At 36.9% G+C, this 20,534-nt stretch overlaps 1 protein-coding gene across 2 annotated transcripts in view; it reads right to left on the bottom strand.

Annotated features, from left to right (window-relative positions):
* Positions 1 to 7,488, bottom strand: part of ecpas (Ecm29 proteasome adaptor and scaffold) — a 44,011-nt gene extending 36,523 nt beyond the window's left edge. The window contains exons 1-5 of one of the 2 annotated variants that reach the window (XM_041221397.1): positions 7,270 to 7,488; positions 5,524 to 5,654; positions 5,282 to 5,398; positions 4,711 to 4,829; positions 266 to 415 (exon numbers count right to left, since the gene is read on the bottom strand). In XM_041221397.1, the coding sequence (XP_041077331.1) occupies positions 266 to 415; positions 4,711 to 4,829; positions 5,282 to 5,398; positions 5,524 to 5,654; positions 7,270 to 7,291 (539 nt within the window). In that variant the 5' untranslated portion in view covers positions 7,292 to 7,488. The remainder of the gene's footprint in view (positions 1 to 265; positions 416 to 4,710; positions 4,830 to 5,281; positions 5,399 to 5,523; positions 5,655 to 7,269) is intronic. The other variant, XM_041221389.1, reaches the window with a different exon arrangement.
* Positions 7,489 to 20,534: the final 13,046 nt, after the last annotated feature.

The raw sequence follows: 20,534 nt of genomic DNA, 5'->3' as shown, positions 1-20,534 counted from the left end.
TTGAAGAAAAGATTCAAATCAAATACATTACTACTGTCCAACTGCTTTATGTAGTTCAAATCCAAGGATACAGGTATGTACTTTCAAGTTCACATGCAGTACCTGTTAGAAAAGCTGCTACCTGACTTAACTGCGTTTACAGCTTAGCTTGCTTTATTTACTTCTTTTCAGCTAGTGTGTTATATTTCACTAACATATTGTTCAACCAACTACAGAAACAATAACGGTATTAATGGGCCAAATATGACAAAAAATGTGGACATACCCATAAGGCATCAGAAGAACATCTAACATGAAATCTAGAAGCAAATGCACAGTCTTTGGTTTCTCAACAAGGATAAAGGGAGAAGCAACTTTTGATGGCTCTGAAGGGTACTTCATACTAAAGAGTGTTGGTATTAGAAGATGCATCAAGCTGAAAAAAAAAAAAAGAAAAAGTTTAGTTGTGTTAATCCCCACATTCCTGTATATACATTATATATATATATATATATATATATATATATATATATATATATATATACACACACACACACACACACACACATATATATATATTAAAGACCACAACAAATTTAACGTTTGTAAATTGTGTGAACATTATAAACAAACAAAAAAAGAAAATAAGCATGATAAGAAAACATTAGTGTACCCTAGCGTAGTAAAGTGTGGGGAAAGGTTGTAGAGTGAAGATACATAAGGCCGAGGATAACAAGTAGTTTGTATCCCTTATGGGCAAGGCCCTGTGTAAATCATGATTTCATGGCCTGAGCTGAAATCGTGAAATTAGCCCAATAATATATTTTTACAATAGTCTTAAGAAATAAAAATAATTTCATAATTATTTGTATTTCACACTAAAAAAAAAAAAAAAAAAAAAAAAAAAATCACATTAACGAAACTGTACAGCTCTGCTGTGTGCCCATGTGTACTATTCGTCATGCACATAGTGCTGTGCAGTGATTATGTCACGAGACTATATGCCATCTAGGCGGGAAATTAAAATACTATACACTGAAAACAAGAAAACTGATGTCTCTAAAAAGGCTAAAAATGTGTCTGCAGCAGATCATGCAAGGCGGTGTCCAGCAGAAGTTTTGCACAGCGATGGAGGTAACCTCTTCTGTATGCCCTGCAACATATCAATACCGAGAATTGGCTGTTGACACATTTAGATTCAAGTATTCACTGAAAGAGAAAGGCGGAAATCCACAGCAGTACTGCGACTGCTTTACTTGCAAAGAAAAAACAAAAAAAAAGTGACTTCCATGTTCCAAAAGTCCACTGAAAACCGTGAAGCACGAAACACATTACATTTTGACCGGGCAACCAAAATTGGACAACCAAAAAGGTTACGTAAATTCTTCAAACTGAGTGTAGCAAACAGTGAAGTGATTCCTTCATCAGCCCAGCTGAGATGTAAATACTTACCTAAAGTTGCCGAGTATAACAAGCAGGAGATTATGGAATTGGTTAAACAGTCTGCTTGCTTGTCAGTGATCACTGACGAGTCGACTGATGCCCAAGGCACGGGTTACTGATTGTATTTGTTTTGCAAGACCTAATGGTGAACATGCACCTGACGTACTAGTAGAACTGAATGTTGTCCTTGTAGATACACTTAACCTACAGGCTGTTAATTACAAAAACATTTCATAAGCTATTGTAAAGTGCTTGAATAACTTTGATTATGTCAGTGTATTAACCTGTACATTTGATGTTTTAAAAAAAAAAAAAAATAATAATTTAATTGGTATACAATTTATAAAATAGTTCTGTGCACATTCCTCGAAATACGATACTTTACCCGTGACACTGCCATGAATTTTAAAGAATTTCCGTGATCTTCACAGGGCCATACCTATGGGTCTCGTGAATGCAAGATGTAGTCTCAAATTAGACGGGGGACATCGGGACCACATTTTCCAAGGTGCATTTAGTTAATTGTAGATTAAGACAGTAATGAACATCACCTAAATGCAATTAAGCATAAGTATTTCAGTTGTGTAATAGTTTATTCTGGTTGTTTGTGTGAAGTTAAAAACCTGTGGATAGACCTGACCACTTCCCTTAAAAATGACCGACGTTCCCAGCGACTCTGGAAGTCCTCCCCCTCACCTTTGAACCTCAAAGCTTACCGCTCCCTCCTCTGCAATTTTCACTCTGCTCTGGAACTAGCCAAACATGAATACTTCCTAACCCTCATCACTGCTCTGTCCCCCCCATCCCTGTCTGCTCTTCTCAACCCTTAATAAGTTACTCCGTCCCCCTTCTTCATCTCAATCTCCATCCCTCCCAACCCTCACTGCTACTGATCTCTCTGATTATTTCACCACCAAAATTAGTACTATTCACCTACACCACCTGACACTCCCCCAGACTAGCCCCCAACCCCAGCTTCCCATCCCACCTCCTCCCGCTCCTAATATCCTCTTTACTACTTTCCCCCCACATCATTATCTGAACTCTCCTCCATTATTGACAAAGCTCACCCTACCTCTTCCCACCTGGACCCTGTCCCTGCCTCCCTCATACCTCCACTCATCAATCTTACCCTCCCTTACCTAGTCTCCCTCTTTAACCCCTCTCTCTGCACTGGTATCTTTCCTGCCATCTTCAAATCAGCTACCATCATCCCTCTGTTAAAAAAACCCTCTCTCGACCCTGACTGCCCTGCTAATTACCGCCCAATCTCTCTCCTCCCATATTTCTCTAAGCTCCTTGAGCGTTTAGTCCACTCATGCCTATCACACAACATATCCGCTAATTCACTTTACTCCCCATTTCAATCTGGTTTCCGTCCCACCCATTCCACTGAGACCGCCCTTCTCGCTGTCCAAAATCATATGGCCAACTCCTCAATTCTCTTTCTCCTTGACCTTTCCTCTGCCTTTGACACAGTCGATCACCCCATCTATCTCTCCACTCTTTCTAACCTCGGCATCTCTGCCACACCCCTTGATTGTGGTGTGTGTACCTATCTACACGCACCTCTGCTGTTGCTTGCAACAGCCTCATTTCCCCCCTGTACACCTCACCACTTGAAGCTCTTATTTCCTCATTTAACTTCCCCCATCATTTCTTTGCTGATTACACACAGATTTTACTTTCATTCCCCTCCTTTACCCCTGACCTTGCCGCCCATATATCAGCTTGCTTGGTTGCTATCCAATTTTGGATGGCGCGCCGATACCTCCTCATCAATCCATTAAAAACTGAAATCCTATTCTTCCATTCCCGCTACTCACCCCCACCCTGTCCCAGCATCTCATTCCCTCCCTTGTCCCTCATTCCATCCCCCTCTGCTCGTAACTTCTGCGTCATCTTCGACTCTACCCTCTCCCTTTCTGATCATATCTCTGCCATACACGCAACTCCCTCCTCCTTGGCCTTCCATCTTACGCTTTTACACCATTACAACAAATTCAAAACGCCTCTGCCCGTATCACATTTAACCTCCCCCACTCCTTTTATACTTCCCCTCTCCTCCTCCAGCTTCACTGGCTCCCTGTCTATTATTGCTGCCTATTCAAATTCCTTACCCTTGTGTATAAATCTCTCCATGATCTTGCCCCTTATCTTGCTGCATTGATTACCTTACTATATTCCCTCACGTCCCTTACGCTCCCAATCACTATTGTTCTTCTCTGTCGCCCTGTGCCCAATCCCGTTTCCGTTCCTTTTCCGGTCTTGATCCCGTTCAATGGAATAGACTCACACTTATCATAAAACAGTTACCCACACTGCATAGTTTCCGTTCCTCCCTCAAAACGCATCTCTTCTCCCTAGCCCATTCTACTGCTACTTCTGGCCCCTGACCTCCTGTTATGCCCCTCTTTTCCTGACCCTTTCCTAGCCTCTGGCCCTCTTCTTTCATTTAAGCAACTAATCTGTCACCCCACCCTAGCCCAATAAACTTACATTCTTTTTCATCCATTTTCCTTGATTGTACCATTTTTTTTAAACTTGTGAAGTGCCTTGGCTAAAGGTGCTATAAAAATGTAACTAAATAAAATAAATAAACCTCAGTGGAGTGCCTAAAGAACAGCATTGTTACTGGTACTATAAATAATTGTTTGTTTAAAAACCGGGAAATGGTTTAGTCATCCGATTCGAAAGACAGAACTAAAACAAAAGTAGCTGACCGAGCTAGACTTTGTTTTTAATTATTTTGGTTTGTTTTGTATTACAACCAAAGGCCATACCAAAGGCCTTCTACGTAAGGACGCTGGTAGAGAAAATAAACAAGCACACAGGTATTGCCCTGTTGTGAACCGTACATTCTGCGTGTAATATTTCCTTAAACTAGAAGAGAGCATACAGGGTCCCGAACGTTGCCAAACAAACCCCACTTTGCCACACCTAGATACAGCTGTGCAAGAGTTATTCATCAGATGTATTATCATCCACTTTCCCTGATGAAAGGACACATGTTGAAAGCTTGCAAATCATGGCAGTTAAAAGACATTCAATGCAAAACTATTCCATAATGTAGCCCAGTATCTCAATTTCCTGGACTAGTGGAATCTGTGGTCAGAGGTTATAGGATGATGATGTCAATGATGGGACCTACTGATTCCCTAAAGAACCTTTCATTCACTGGTCTGTTCTGTGCACCACGACAAATATATACATGAAAATATTTGTTTAAATCCTTTAGACTGTCGGAGATGTAACACATGTTGAGTTTTAAAAAATGGTAATAATTACCTATCCTGCTGTGGCTGTGGTTTTCCTTCCATTGCCGTTAGTAGAGTAGGAGCCAATTCACACTGTTCTTCCACATCTAAACGAGGATAACCCATCTTGATGTAAATTATAGTGAAATTCTGTTGGAACAAAACATGGAACTAATAAGGCATATGAAAGTAGTCTTTTACCCAGCCTCTTTACTTTGACCCAGTAATGTTCCAATAGATTTGAGAACTAAAGATAAGCCGGGCTATGGACCATTTTAGTGACACATTTTTTTTTTTTTTGCATAGTACTGGTGGATTATATTAAGCTTCATTATTTATTTATTTATTTTTTTACATCAATACAAATTCTATAGTATGTGAAAATCATGAGCAGTGCCACGTGTTGCCTATCCCTAATTCCAACATCTCATCTACAATAAAAAGTAGTGAACACCACCAAGTACTGTATTTAACAAGAAGTGCGAGGAAGTCAGACAGAGAAACTTTATTGTACACTATTTAACACTACAGAGAACTTATGATTCAGATGTCAATGTGAACAGATCTGGTATATCAGAGTTTCAATGTTACTGTTTACTTACAGTGACAAAAGAGGCAGCAGCAGGATCCTGGTATTGGACCAGTAATGTCTCAACAGGCAGCTGGATCTTAGGCCGGCTCTTTATACGTTTGTTCAGGTGCACCAGCAGCTCCATGACCTGAGTGTGTAGAAAATACAATAAAAATCCTGTAGATGCAAAATTATTATACAAGAAGTTTTAATCACCAAACAAGACTACATACTGACACTGCACTTCTTAAAATGCAAAAAAAAAATATGTACCTTTTTTCTCACACCTTCCTGAATGCTGGACAACTTGAGCAAAACTGGAGGGAGGAACTTGGATATGATGTGCTGCAACTGTTCATCTGTTTCTGCATGGCCAAGGCGCAGAAAGACGCGCTCCAGCTGGTCTGATAAGACAGATTAATAATTAAGTTATAATATACAATAGTAGGTTTTACATCCGATGCATGTAACGCTCTCTACTGAAGACTGGAGATCTCTAAATACTGCAAGGACATAATATTAATTAAATCAACATGAACTCCCCCTCATTGTATCCCTAGCATGCCAAAACTTTGTCTTGCACACCCCACAGTGGAATAAGGGTTCCACATGAAAAGAAAGGTTTGTGTGATGTTTTGGATTTTCAAGAGCCTAGAAATAATAGTGATCACGATAAACCAAGGTGCTAACACCATCTTAATTTGTTCTTAAAAATGCTTGTATATGAAATTACCATCACATCTCATGTATATTTAAAAGCACCAGGAATTATTTTATATCAATTAAGGAAATAAAACTATCATTGCTTTTTTTAAGCTAAGCTGTCTCAACAAGTATTCTGTTGAAAGCCAGCCACATTGCAGAAATAGAGGCAGAGAAGGGAGTGACATCAGAATCCCATCACTCAATATGCGGGAGCAGAACAGTATAAAATAAAAATACTGTATTCACTAAACCACTGAAATAGGGACATGTTAAAAAAAAAATACCATACCAAACACGTTAAATTAACAACATTCTCTGTACATAAGCATACAAGGCACAGAAAATGCACAACTAGCAGTCTTCTTATAAATTACACTCCAATGGAAAACACAACTAAAATAAAATAACACAGGAAATTGAATTTAAGAAATCTTATGTTTAATTTGTTCATTTTTATGTTGTGTCTATTCCAAATACGACAACTGTTTCCTACATTTTTATTATCTTTACCCTGCCTATTCTCTGTTTTGTAAAGCAAGTTTTTCTTTTTTTTTTCTTTATAATGCCACTCTCAGTTCATCTAAATTAAGGATGGGCTGCAGCAAATCTACCGTCCACAAGTTCAAACACACCAACTACCAATATTCTCAATACAAAATAGCCCAAATGATTGTGCAATTAATAGGATATGTTTTTGTTGTTGTTGTTATTGTATTGTATCTAGTTTATTATTTAACATCAGATATTGTGGCGATTGTGAGATATTTATTAAATGTATTCCCAGTATCAATAACATTTCAAATCTGGTCTAACTTTTGGAAAAGGCCATTTGACAGTATCAAGTATTTAAAAAAAAAAAAAGTAAATAAAAAGCACTGTGATATTTGAAGCATTGCCCGTTTTTATGCCGTGTGAATAAGCAAGCGTATTGTTCTATGTGTAGTTTGTATTCTTACATTTCTCAACATGCAGCGTCAACGTCTACCAGCTAAAAACGAGCTTTAAAAAGTCTGATATTGATAGCCAATAATGCGCTGAAATTACTAAATGCGTGTTGATCTACCCAATTAATACGGATACAACGTATTCATTATTTTCAATGTACACAAAGTAGTTTTGTTTTCACATCATGACTGTGCACTAGGCCTAGTCTTTTTTCAGACTGCACATTAAAAGGCTCCGGGCGTTAACAAAACCACAGTTTAAAAAAAAACACACACACACACATTTATTTCTTTAACATTAAATATGACAAACGGTAATTTTTTTACATAAACGACTGACTGTCGTATCTCCGTTTCACACATAACTTACTCAGCTCATCCTGAGCAGCCATTTTTGCAGCGGGTCAGTTCCTCACACAGTTAATCGAGAGCAATCCTGCTGCCAGAGCTCTAACACACAACTGTATCGGCCTTTAACTTTTTTTTTTTTTTTTGTATATTTAGAAATAGCTGAGACTACAAAAACAATTCCAGACTGTAACGCAACAGCACCACTTAGAGTTGGAATGAAGGTATGACTGGGGGAAAAACAATAAGTAAACAAAAAGTGGGAGTCCAAAACACACTAGCCTGTCTCTGTAGTGTTCATGGTTGTGCCTGTAAACCAGTGTACTGCTCTGCTCAAAGTCCATACGTGCAGCTGTTGTAATGTTACCCCTACCTCTCTAGTCTCCATTTCTTAGAGCGGGGTAGTTCATTTAGTACTGGTCTGTTTGTTTGTTTGTTTACAATGGGGACATGGGACAAGTAAGTTTTTACATTGTACTTTGCTTAGCAGTGTAAAAAGTGTACACCTTTATTACCTGTGATAGTGTTTACTTGAAGTTCTCTATCATGTGATTGACTAGCCCACATTTTCCATACTTCTTTAACATGAACAAAAATGATTGTGTTATGATCAGACTTTAATGTAAAATTGCAAGAAAAAAACAGTAGTAAATAGAAATATAAACATTGTAGACAATTTGTTAACACATACTTTTGCAGTTACTAATCCATAATTCTTACTTTGTATGGGGGCTCTAAAATAACTAATGGGCTCTTTATCTTTTGAAACTAGAGTACCAACATGTCAATGATGTTGTCAATTTTCATGTATAAATTTGTTATAAAACTTGTTTACAAACCAATAAACACTACACAGTTTGGAATCATTAAGGGGTAATCAAATGTGTGTTGTTTAACTTTACAAATTCCACAACATATAATCAGTCATAGACACAAGTATTTGGGAGGTTAAAAAAAAAGAAAAAACAGAAAGAAAGTGATTTCTATAATTTCTGATTGTTCTATTGAAAGATATAAATTAAAGTAGAGATTCAGCTTTATAATAAAACAGCAAATTATTAAATAATATACATACAATGAAAAATAGCATGCTAAAACTAATGTCATATTTTGACAAAAGTATCTGGGAAATCAACATATTTTGTATGAAACCCATTTGTTGCTAAATATTGACAATTATCATGATTGAAAGCCAACACCTGATAATTATAGAACAAATAAATAAAGTGCTGAAAAATAAACTGGAAATTTGTGATTCAAAAAAAGCAACACAACTAAAGAGTTCAGCAACTATATTAAAATGTCAGTGATTACTGTACGAAAAAAGAGAAACTACCAGAAATCGCAGAAAGACTTGGTTTACTGAAAAGCACTGTGTGGCTGTTCTTGACAAACACAGGAGAACAGGAACTACTGCAACTAGCTCCAGGTGTGGAAGACTAAAAAATATTTTTGCCAAATCTTGAAGAATAACAATATGTAACACAATTTTTGTTCTTTTGCTTTTGTGACCAGGACAGTGAAATTTCAAAATATCACTATTTCCAATGGGCAAATGGGCAAATGTATGTCTTTTCGTTCACATAAAGTCAGAAAAAACAACATATGAATCCAAATTAACATGTATTTATACGAAAAGACACACATTTGCCCATTGGAAATAGTGATATTTTGAAATAACAGTTACTACCTAGGAACAAAAAAAATAATAATTTTGTTACACAGTGTAATCATTTGAACACCCTGGCAAAATTCTTGGATTACTACAAAAGATTTGACACAAGAATTGAGAGAAGATGGTCAAGAAATTCATGAGCAAACAATTCTTCGATAGCTTAACAAGATGAATGTCCATGGGTGAAAACCAAATTGCAAACCTTTGTTAAACAATACACGAAAGAAAGCGATTGTTTTCCATTAAATACTTGAAGAAGCCTGATGATTTCTTCAACCAAATGTTATGGTGAGACGAATCCAAAATACAACTTTTTTTCACCAAGAAAGCAACAATATGTTTGAAGGAAGAGAGGAGAAGAATTTAAAGAAAAGTTCATCACGTCCAGTGTTAAACATGGTGGAGGTTGTGAGATGGTATGGGCTTGTTTTTCTTCCTCAGACATTGGCATCAATGAATGCTGCAAAATATTTAAGCAATAAGAGGGCATAGGCTGTGTTGGATATTGTCACTTCTTGGTGCTTTGTTGTACACGAATTGCAGCCGAGTGCCCACAACCAACCAAGAAGTGACAATATCCAGCACAACCCATACCCAATGCCTTATTGGTTTTATAAAGTTCCTATGAACTAAAAATAATATTCAGGTAAAACATTTTGAGTTTTTTTTTGTTTCAGTAAATGCATTTTTTTTAAATAAAGAGTTTAAATAACTATAGCTTAGATGTATTTGTTCATTTTTCTGGCTTTAAATAATAATAAAAAAAAAACCTTGCTTAGTTGTATATCTGTCAGGTGCTACCTTCATGCATATTCTACGTAACATTGTTGCTAGGTAATTCACCCCCATTGGCTCTAGCATATACCAAACAGCACAAGAGTTTAATGTGCTTTGTTAGGATTATTAATTTCAAGTAATTAATTTTAAAGTCAAATAGTACTTTTTTTTTTCAGAAAGGCATTTAAATGGTACATAAGGACCTTTTTATTTTATTGTATTACATGTTCCCATGTGTTGCTACAACTGTTTACGTAAGGTGTGTGTAGTTTAATTAATCAATTTTTTTTTAACATTTTGACCACTTTTTTAAACTTTTAAATTGCATTCCCTGCCCCAAGATGGCTTCCCCTGCAAACCTGGCATGTTAAATAAAGACCTTCAGACCTACCATGGAGGAATTCAAATGTACCTGGTGTACATGGAGTCTCAAGGTTCTCACAGAGCAGGACTGGCTAAGGTAGGATACTTTCACTCCTGCCCTCTAGTTTTGGAGCCTATTGTGCATATCAGAACATGACTCAATTGTCTGTTAATTTATACTATTATATCTGGCATTCTTTATATTCATGTACAGGGGTGCCTTAATATGATATTCATTATAAAGCATCATAAATCTTATGAAATGCATTGAGTTAAAAAATATTTTTCTATGAAATAACTTTTCCCAAGTTATGATTTTTTTTCTTGATAATCATCTCTGCCTCCTCCACATCCAAAAATGGCAGCAGAAATGTGTTTTGTTTGCACTATTTCCATTATCCGATTGATGTTGCAGGTAACCCCATTTTTTTCTCCGTCTTTCCTAGAACTTTGCATAATACTAATTATACATGGATCTAAATGTGTTTGTAAAGTATTGTACAGATTGTATTTACCAAGTTTCTGTTTCAAACTATTACTAAAAATGTTTGATAAACTACATCGTGGGCTTATGAATTCCGGTGGTTACAGCTACTGTACAGTACTTCAGAGTACATTTGCACATAGCTTTCCAAACAACTGTCAAAAAGTCTTTATTGTAAAGTACTACTAAGTATTATGTTTAAATGTGTATAACTATACTCCAGTGAAATTTCTCCTAGTTATGTCTGAGCAAAAGCTGTGTCCATCCTCAGAGCAGGGGACGTGGCCACAGAACTGCGTGTTTTGTTTGAGTGTGTGAGTGTTCTGCAGTGTTAGTGGTTTGAAAAAGGTGCTGGTATGCACACACAAAAATGGGTGGGTGGCCTATACAGTCATTAATATTTCAGGTGAGCCACTCTACCATCTTTTCCCCTCTGCCCATCGCTGCTTTCTTGCCTTTCCTGATTTCTTCCAAATGTCCTGCTCCCGCAGCCCTGTAGTGCTGCAGGGATCACATGTTACACCACGTGATCAGGTCCTAATAAAGTGGCCAAGAAGTGTAATGTGTGTGTGTGTCTATATATATATATATATATATATATATATATATATATATATATATATATATATATATATATATATATATGATCAGTTTAGGGGCTCTTAAAATGATCATCTTGCTGACTCCCTTCTTGGGGGTGGATTTACATTAACATATAACAGGGCCAGTGCTAGGATTCACTGGGCCCTGGTGCAAGAGTGTGAAGTAGACCCCCCCCCCCCCCCCCCAAAAAAAAAACCCAAAAAACAACTGAAACTAAAATAAATTTAATTGAAGTTTTCTTCCAAAAATGAGTACAAATCATGTCTAACTTTCGGGGAATTCAACATCAGTTTATTTAGCTGCACAGGTTGATGTTACATGATTTAAACTCTTAGCTCTTTGGTACAAAAGTCAGGCCAAGTAGCTGGATCATAAAAATCACATAAAGGTGCCTGACTGGGTATTGGGTTTACAATACATGATTCAGTACCTTGTATTTGCTGTTGTTGTACATTTCCAATCCGATGTCTCTGATTCAGGTGTTTCCTCTGGCTCAACTGTTTATTTTTTCGTGCAAGGAGGTTGGCAGTTCCGCTGCTACTCTATAATTCCATCTGCTGTTGTCGTCTCACTTTCAAACCATTTACTGTACACTTTCTTTTTTAGCATTTTCTGCTTCTTTTTGGGAAATGTTTTTTCTGCTCCAATGTGTTTTGATAGCATATTCGATATACCATACGTTATGTACAGTGGCTCTCAAAAGTATTCACCCCCCTTGGACTTTTCCACATTTTATTGTGTTACAACATGGAATTAAAATTGATTTAATTAGGAGTTTTTGCCACTGATCAACGCAAACAAAAGTCCATAATGTCAAAGTGAAAAATAAAATCTACAGATTGTTTTAAATTAATTACAAATACAAAACAGAAAATAATTGATTGCATAAGTATTCACCCCCTTGAGTCAATATTTGGTAGAGGCACCTTTGGCCTTATCTAGTTGGATAAGTCTCTACCAGCTTTGCACATCTGGACACTGCAATTTTTGCCCATTATTCTTTGCAAAATTGCTCATGCTCCAACAAGTTCGATGGGGACCTTTTGGTGAACAGCAATTTTCATCTCTTTCCACATATTCTCAATTGGATTGAGGTCTGGACTTTGTCTGGGCCACTACAGGACATTTAACTTTTTGTTTTTAAGCCACCACAGTGTGGCTTTGGCTGTATGTTTGGGGTCATTGTCTTGCTGGAAGATTAATCTTCTCCCAAGTCCCAGGTCTCTTGCAGACTTCAGCAGGTTTTCCTCCAAGATTTCTCTGTACTTTGCTGCATCCATGTTGCCCTCTATCTTCACAAGTTTTCCAGGCCCTGACGCAGAGAAGCATCCCCATAGCATGATGCTGCCACCTCCGTGCTTCACAGTAGGGATGGTGTTCTCAGGATGATGTGCGGTGTTAGGCTTGCCCCAAACATATCGCTTAGCGTTGATGCCAAAAAGCTCTATTTTGGTCTCATCAGACCATAGAATCTTCTTCCACTTGGTCTTAGAGTCTCCCACATGCCTCTGGCAAACTCTAGCCAAGATTTGATGTGAGTTTTTTTCAACAATGGCTATCTTTTTGCCACTCTCCCATAAAGGCCAGTTTTGTGAAGTACCCAGGCTATTGTTGCCGTATGCACAGTGTCTCCCAGCTCAGCCATGGAAGACTGTAACTCCTTTAGAGTTGCCATAGGCCTCTTGGTGGCCTCCCTGACTAGTGCCCTTCTCGCCCGGATACTCAGTTTTTGAGGACGGCCTGTTCTAGACAGATTCACAGTTGTGCCATATTCTCTCCATTTCTTAATAATGGACTTTACTGTGCTCCGGGGGATATTCAATGCCTTGGAAATGTTCTTATATCCTACCCCTGATTGGTGCTTTTGAAGAACCTTATTCTGGATTTGCTTTGAATGTTCCTTCGTCTTCATGATGTAGTTTTTGTTAGGAAATGTACTAACCAACTGTGGGACCTCCCAGAGACAGGTGTATTTAACCTGAAATCATGTGAAACACCTTAATTGCACACAGGTGGTCTCCATTCAACTAATTATGTGACTTCTAAAGACAATTGCTTGCACCAGAGCTTATTTAGGTGTGTCATAGCAAAGGGGGTGAATAGTTAAAAGTTGGCTGATAGGCCTATGTGTTTATTTTTTTCAGAAGTATTTGTGATTATATACCTTGTGAAAGAAATGCAACCCCCCACCCCGTAAATGGAACATTCTGTTGATTTTTAATCGACACAGACCTATTATAAAGTTTCACGCTGAATCCCGCCTACGTAGCTCTGATTTGATCATGTGTGTTTTGACTGACAGTACAACTTTGCCATGGTTTATTTTTGAATCACCGGGAGAACAGTTTTGTGTTTTTCGATAATGGACTTTGGGGAAAAAAAAAAAAAAAATTGGTATGGGCAAAGATATTATAGATACCTCTACTGGGGCCCACAGATCTTTGGTGTCGGCCCCAGTAGAGGCTGGGCCCAGGTGCAGTCGCATCCCTCGTGCCCCCACTAATGCCGGCCCTGAGACATACCAAGCATAAATATTCACTATAACAAGTTATATAAGTTCGCTCTAACAATAAAGCTTTTAACAAGTCCTGAATTAGAAAGAAAAAGTCTGATCCTGACGCCTTGTCAAAGATAAGCACTGGATTACTCTGGAAAGCCTCTGTATTAAGTATAGAGTAAAGAAGGAATACATTTACCTGGTTTCCTAGCTGTTGGGAGATAAAGCAGCATTAAGCTGTTGATGCATTAATGTGATTCTAGGTGAGCTTAAATCGTATTTAATGCCAGTACTCAGGAGTGAACGAAAGACTGAATTCATTGCTTACTATTTGATATCTGCTGCTTGGTTATAATATAGATCTTCCCTTTCTAGACTTACTGCTTCATTGATGATGACCTTAACACATATATCACTATATGAATTACAATGTGTTTATTTTTCTAATGTCACAAGGTTACTACCCATACAGTTCCTCAGAGAGGACAGGTTAATGTTTTGCTTTGATCTCTGTACGTTGAGAAATATTGCAGTCGCTGATTTGTATCCTTAGAGGGCAGCAGAGGTCATCCTTCACAGGGATTGATGGCATAAAGGCAGAGCCACTATCATTTACAGTTGTCCTGCGTTATACTGCCACCCTTGCATACCGCCAGCTATTCTCTCTGAACAAATGTCACCAATATAAAAACAGTGCTATTTTTACCTGTAGTATTGCCACCCTGCTGTCTGCCATCTACCAACTTCCAAAGCCAAAGCCAAGCAAACGTAAATATAAGCATTGTATTTTCCCTCATTGTAGCTAGCGCCAGCGAAATAAACATGGCCAATTAAAACAACAGTTATGCAGTTAACCTTTGACTCGCTTTCCTAATTCGTTGTTAACTGAACGTTCATACCAATGTCATCAACAATGTCACTTTTTTTAGAAGTATAAACTGTTCATCAAAAGTAACCATGTATGTTTCATACAGACAGGAAAAGATGATAAAAAGTCACAACTAGATCTACTGTGTTAAGAACTAGTACTATAGTTTAAAAAAATGATTAATGTTTTATTAAAATGGCCTAGAGATACTATAATTGTATAACAAAATTATGGGATGCCAAACAGACAATATATCAATTTTGATGTACAGTGCCTATAGAAATTCTACACGCCCTTTCAGAATTGCTTGCCTCATAGCCTGGAATTAAAATGTGTTAAAATTTTTTTTTTTTTTTTTTTTTTTTTTGTTTTTTGTTTTTTTCATTTATCTACACATCTTACCCCGCAACTTCCAAGTGAAAAAAGTATTGTAGAAATTTGTTGAAAATTAATTTAAAAAAAAACTGAAATAGCTTGGTTGGATAAGTGTCCACCCCCCTTGTAAAAGCAGTCCTAAATTGGCTCAGGTGTAACCAACCTTTCAGCATGACAACAGCCCAAAGCACACAGCCAAAGCTACACTGGAGTGGCTAAGGAAGAAAAAGGTAAATGTCCTTGAGTGGCACAGTCAGAGCCCCGACCTAAATCCAATCGAAAATTTGTGGCATGACATGAAGATTGCTGTCCATCAGTGCTGCCCAAGGAACTTGACAGAGCTTGAACAGTTTTGTAAAGAAGAATGGTCAAGTATTACCAAATCTAGGTGTGCAAAGTTGGTAGAGACCTATCTCAAAAGACTCACAGCTGTAATTGTTGCCAAAGGTGCTTCCACCAAGTATTAACTCAGGGGGGGTTGAGACTTATCCAATATATAATTTATTTCTCAATAAAAACTTTTTTTCCCCTTAACAGTGTGGAGTATGGTGTGTAGAGAAGTAGAAAAAAATCCTCATTTAAATGCATGAAACTCTGAGGCACTGACACAACAAAATGTGAAAAAAAGTTCAAGGGGGTGTAGACTTTCTATAGGCACTGTGTGTGTATGTATATATATATATATATATATATATATATATATATATATATATATATATATATATATATATATATATATATATATATATATAAAATACAAGAAAATAAAAATATCAGATAAGTACTCCCTGGCATGGCCGATACCCACATCAGATATTTATTAGATTTCTTTGACCACTGTACACTTGCACAATCTTAGGACATTTAACTGATCATGGAGGGAATCACACTATATTTCTATACATTAATAGATTATTGATTCATAACCCTGTTATTTCCAGGTCTGCAGACTTGTGTTGAACATAAGTCTTTATAAAAATTGCAGTAGGTTTGTTCTGCTTCAGTTCATGTTTTTTTTTTTTTTTTTTTTGGACAACTGAAAACATTAGTGTCTTTGTGTGTCTGTGTGTGTGCTGAGGTGGGTTCACTCAATATCCAAGATTGTGATCAATTGTTCTCTGAAGTGAGTGATACGCTAGGTGTATCAGGAATGGAAATAAGACTCATATTGCATAGCAGTTTCGCATGTTCCAGGTTTTACTACGAGCTTGATTAGCCACAGTGTATAGGTAACAAGCTCAGGTGTGTCTTACTAAACTCATAGTTAAACCAGGAATGGGTCAAACTATTATGCAATAGAAGTCTTATTTCCATCTCATAAGAAAGTTTACAAACAAGAGGAGGCCATTCGGCCCATCTTGCTCATTTGGTTGTTAGTAGCTTATTGATCCCAGAATCTCATCAAGCAGCTTTTTGAAGGATCCCAGGACGTCAGCTTCAACAACATTACTGGGGAGTTGATTCCAGACCCTCACAATTCTCTGTGTAAAAAAGTGCCTCCTATTTGAATGCCCCTTTGTCTAATCTTCATTTGTGACCCCTGGTCCTTGTTTCTTTTTTCAGGTTGAAAAAGCCCCTTGGCTCAACATTGTCAATACCTTTAAGAATTTTGAATGCTTGAATCAGATCGCCGCATAGTCTTCTTTGTTCGAGACTGAATAGATTCAATTCTTTTAGCCTGTCTGCAAATGACATGCCTTTAAACCCAGAATAATTCTGGTCGCTCTTCTTTGCACTCTTTCTAGAGCAGCAATATCCTTTTTGTAGCGAGGTGATCAGAACTGAACAAAATATTCAAGATGAGGTTTTACTAATGCATTGTACAGTTTTAACATTACTTCCCTTGATTTAAATTCAACACTTTTCACAATGTATCCGAGCATCTTGTTGGCCTTTTTTATAGCTTCCCCACATTGTCTAGATGAAGACATTTCTGAGTCAACAAAAAAATCTTAGGTCTTTTTCATAGATTCCTTCTCCAATTTCAGTATCTCCCATATGATATTTATAATGTACATTTTTATTTCCTGTGTGCAGTACCTTACACTTTTCTCTATTAAATGTCATTTGTCATGTGTCTGCCCAGTTCTGAATCTTGTCTAGATCATTTTGAATGACCTTTGCTGTCATTGTGATGTCATCTGTGAATTTAAGAAGTTTGCTTACTATACCAGAATCTAAATCATTAATGTAGATTAGGAACTGGTTACCACACTCCATTCTGAGGTTTCTCCTCTGATCATTACTTTCTGTTTTCTACATGTTAACCACTCCTAATCCATGTATGTGTGTTTCCTTGAATCCCTACTGCATTCAGTTTGGGAATTAATCTTTTATGCGGGACTTTGTCAGAAGCTTTCTGGAAATCTAAATAAACCATGTCATATGCTTTGCAATTATCCATTATCGATGTTGCATCCTCAAAAAAATCAAGCAGGTTAGTTGGACATGATCTCCCTTTCCTAAAACCATGTTGACTGTCTCCCAGGATACTGTTACCATATAGGTATAGTATCTCTGCTTTTCCATTTTGGATCTTATTATAGTATAGTATCTCTACTGTTCATGATTAGTTACTAAAGTCCTTCCAGCAGATGGTGCTCTGTAGTCATATTAATAAACAGAATATATCCTTATTTATCACTTTTGTAGAACAATTACACTAGCGCTAGTCTCTCCAGCTATCTGCATACCTGCATCTCTGTTTGTCTGCCTGCCTTCCTGTCTCTTTCAAATCTGTAGATAATAATTTGTCTGAGTGTTTGTTATTGTCTTACTCAACCACTGGCTGTTTTGTTGGTAATAAGAAAGATTATTATTATTATTATTATTATTATTATTATTATTATTATTATTATTATTATTATTATTATCTGATTCACTCGTCAGCCAAACAGCATTGGTGAGAAGATTAGAAAACAAAATTAATAATTTGTCATGTGTTGCAGGGCAGATTTCAGTAAAAGCCCTGATTACTAAACAATGCAGCCATACACAGGGGTTATGTCATTTTGTATTTAAAAGTTAACCAATAGGACTTCAAGTTACAAAAAGCTTTAAGTAGGCCATTAAAACAAACAAACAAAAACAAAAGTATTGATTTTCTGCACACAGGGAAGGAGGAGGGGCTAGCGTTTAGCCAAGTATTGTAAATGGAAAACTGCTGTTAAAAACAAACAAAATAAAATAAAACGACGGTGCAAAGGCACCAACTAAAAATGTTATGCACTCACACGACAAAGGAATTCTGCAACTAAATTAATTAATAATGAAAAACACAGGACAGACTAAAGCGAATGACAAAACGGAATGCCCATTGACTACAGGGGAGTAGAATGTCCATTGACTACAATGGGGAGTGGAGTGCCCATTGACTACAATGGGGAAAACAGAAGGATGGTCTATATCTCCAAATCCCAGACAGGAATCCTAAAATTCTGAATGCACTTTCTTCAAAATAAACTAATACACAAAATAAAGGTGGAATGATGGCTGCTTTCTATGGAATGACAGGCCTGGAATACCGAAAACACACTGAAAACATAGCACAAATAGGATTGACGGTCTATATCAAATTTATCAAATTTTAAAGGTTATTGTGCATTATGCGGTCTTAGCTACATTTAAAAAAGGCTTGTTTTGGGGGAAATAGTTTAAATGCAAGGATTTGTTTTATTCTCATCTAGTTTGTTTTCTGCTAACATTTAGCTGTTTGAGCTGTTTTTGGTTCAAGCTATTTCTTCGGAACATTCTTTATATTGTATTCAGCAAAGCAAGTAGTAGCTGTCTTTAAGAACTATTACAGAGTCCCGATTAATTTGGATTAGTTATTTAATAGAAAAATAAGTGAATATGTTTTTGTTTTATTAAGTTTAAAGCCTAAGAATTACTGGTTTAAAATTTTAGTAGAAACCCCCACCACCACCACCACCACCACAAAATAATACAAAAGTTTTACATCATATTAAAAAATAATCCCTTGACAGAATTATTTACATTTTGCATTGTACTTTTCTCCGCATTATACTGTATGGAAAATATTCAAAGATTAGTTTTCAAAGATAAAAGAAAACAAACACATTTCAGTTAACCTGCTCTACTTAGTGGTATTTTATTGGTACATGTGTACGGTGTAAAGATTGAAGCACTGGAGAAAAATATACAAAATTACATATTTTAATACTTCATATATGTTCAACCAAGACAGAGATCTGTCTATGGAACAGGTGTATGGCATTCTTACAACAACAGATTTTAAAGATGCTAGAATCATAAATCTGCCTCCCGTGCAACCAAAGGGAGGAGAAGTGTACGTGTATTGTTCAGTATCCTCTTCTACTGAGAATGCATTTGATGTCCGTTTTGACCAGTATAGATGGGTATCCAAAGGATCATACTATCATCCTAGACGACGGAATCCTCCAGCTGTGTTGAAACGGTACTATTATTTAAACGACAGCAAAGGAAAAGGAAAAGATTTAATTGTTGGTCTTCGCTGTCATATTTACTGTTTACGAGTGTCACAAAACAGACAAATGTATGTCATACATTACTTGGGAAATAAGGCTTTATACAAACCATCACCACACGGTTTACAAAAACATTCTGAAAAACCATTCATCCCTACCATGAAGCAGATTAAGGAGGCAGCAACATCACAGGGGGAGCCTCTTAAAATATCAAAATGTTCTCAGTACACAGTCCAACACAGGCTTTGACAAGCACATAGCTGTGGATCGCCCACGTAACTTGAAGCAAGTGAAAAATGTTATTTACCAAGAAATAAAAAAAAAAAAACAGTGAATTTCCAATGACGAAATATTCAGCTTGTTTGAACTTGCAGTGCACCTGAAAGATTACGTGTGGAACATAACAGTCTATCCAGATCTTTTGGTTTCATTTGGGCACCCTATTCTCATAAACGATGCTCAGGTCCTCATTGACATCTGCAGCAATGATCTTGCTCTTCCTCAGTTGTCATATGATACAACATTTAATCTTGGTGATTTCTACATATCACCCTTTGTAATTCGCAATGTATATTTGATTGGGGATCCAGTGTTTCCAGTTGCCTTCCTGTTACATGAAAGAAGGATCAAAATCTATCATCAGAGCTTTCTGAGGTGTATTTTGAACCTGCTAAATGGTGACAAAATACATGCCATTCCTTGTTAGTGACAGAGAAAGAGGAATTGTGGATTCCATTCATCAAGGTTACCAAAACCTCCCACACATCTTAACACATCTAAGATATATGCATGCCTCTAACAGAAAAACCACTAATGCACTACTTAACTACACTTACTAACTATGACAACAGCAGATGGTCTACCTGTGCAGATAGCTCGTGTTCCAGCAACTTTTCAACTGACAACTGCATGGTTCTTTGTTGTCAATGCAGGAAGTGGTATCATGGAGCCTGCCTTTCAACAAATACCATAAAACTTCCAAAGTATTTCATTTGTGAGACTTGCTTGTAAATTCAAAATATTTCTGTTTTGTGAAAATCGACACAAACTTAGTAAAAGTGATTTTATGGAAAATTGAAATATGAGCATTCAACTCTGAGATATAACTGTTTACACCTAGAGGTTACCAGCCCTTTGTTGTTCAGCTGATTAAGTGAAAAACACCCTCAGTGCTTT

This window comes from Polyodon spathula, chromosome 2 (genome assembly GCF_017654505.1).
Source record: "Polyodon spathula isolate WHYD16114869_AA chromosome 2, ASM1765450v1, whole genome shotgun sequence".
In the NCBI taxonomy this organism is placed as follows: Eukaryota; Metazoa; Chordata; class Actinopteri; order Acipenseriformes; family Polyodontidae; genus Polyodon; species Polyodon spathula.
This window is presented reverse-complemented; position numbering and strand designations above follow the sequence as displayed.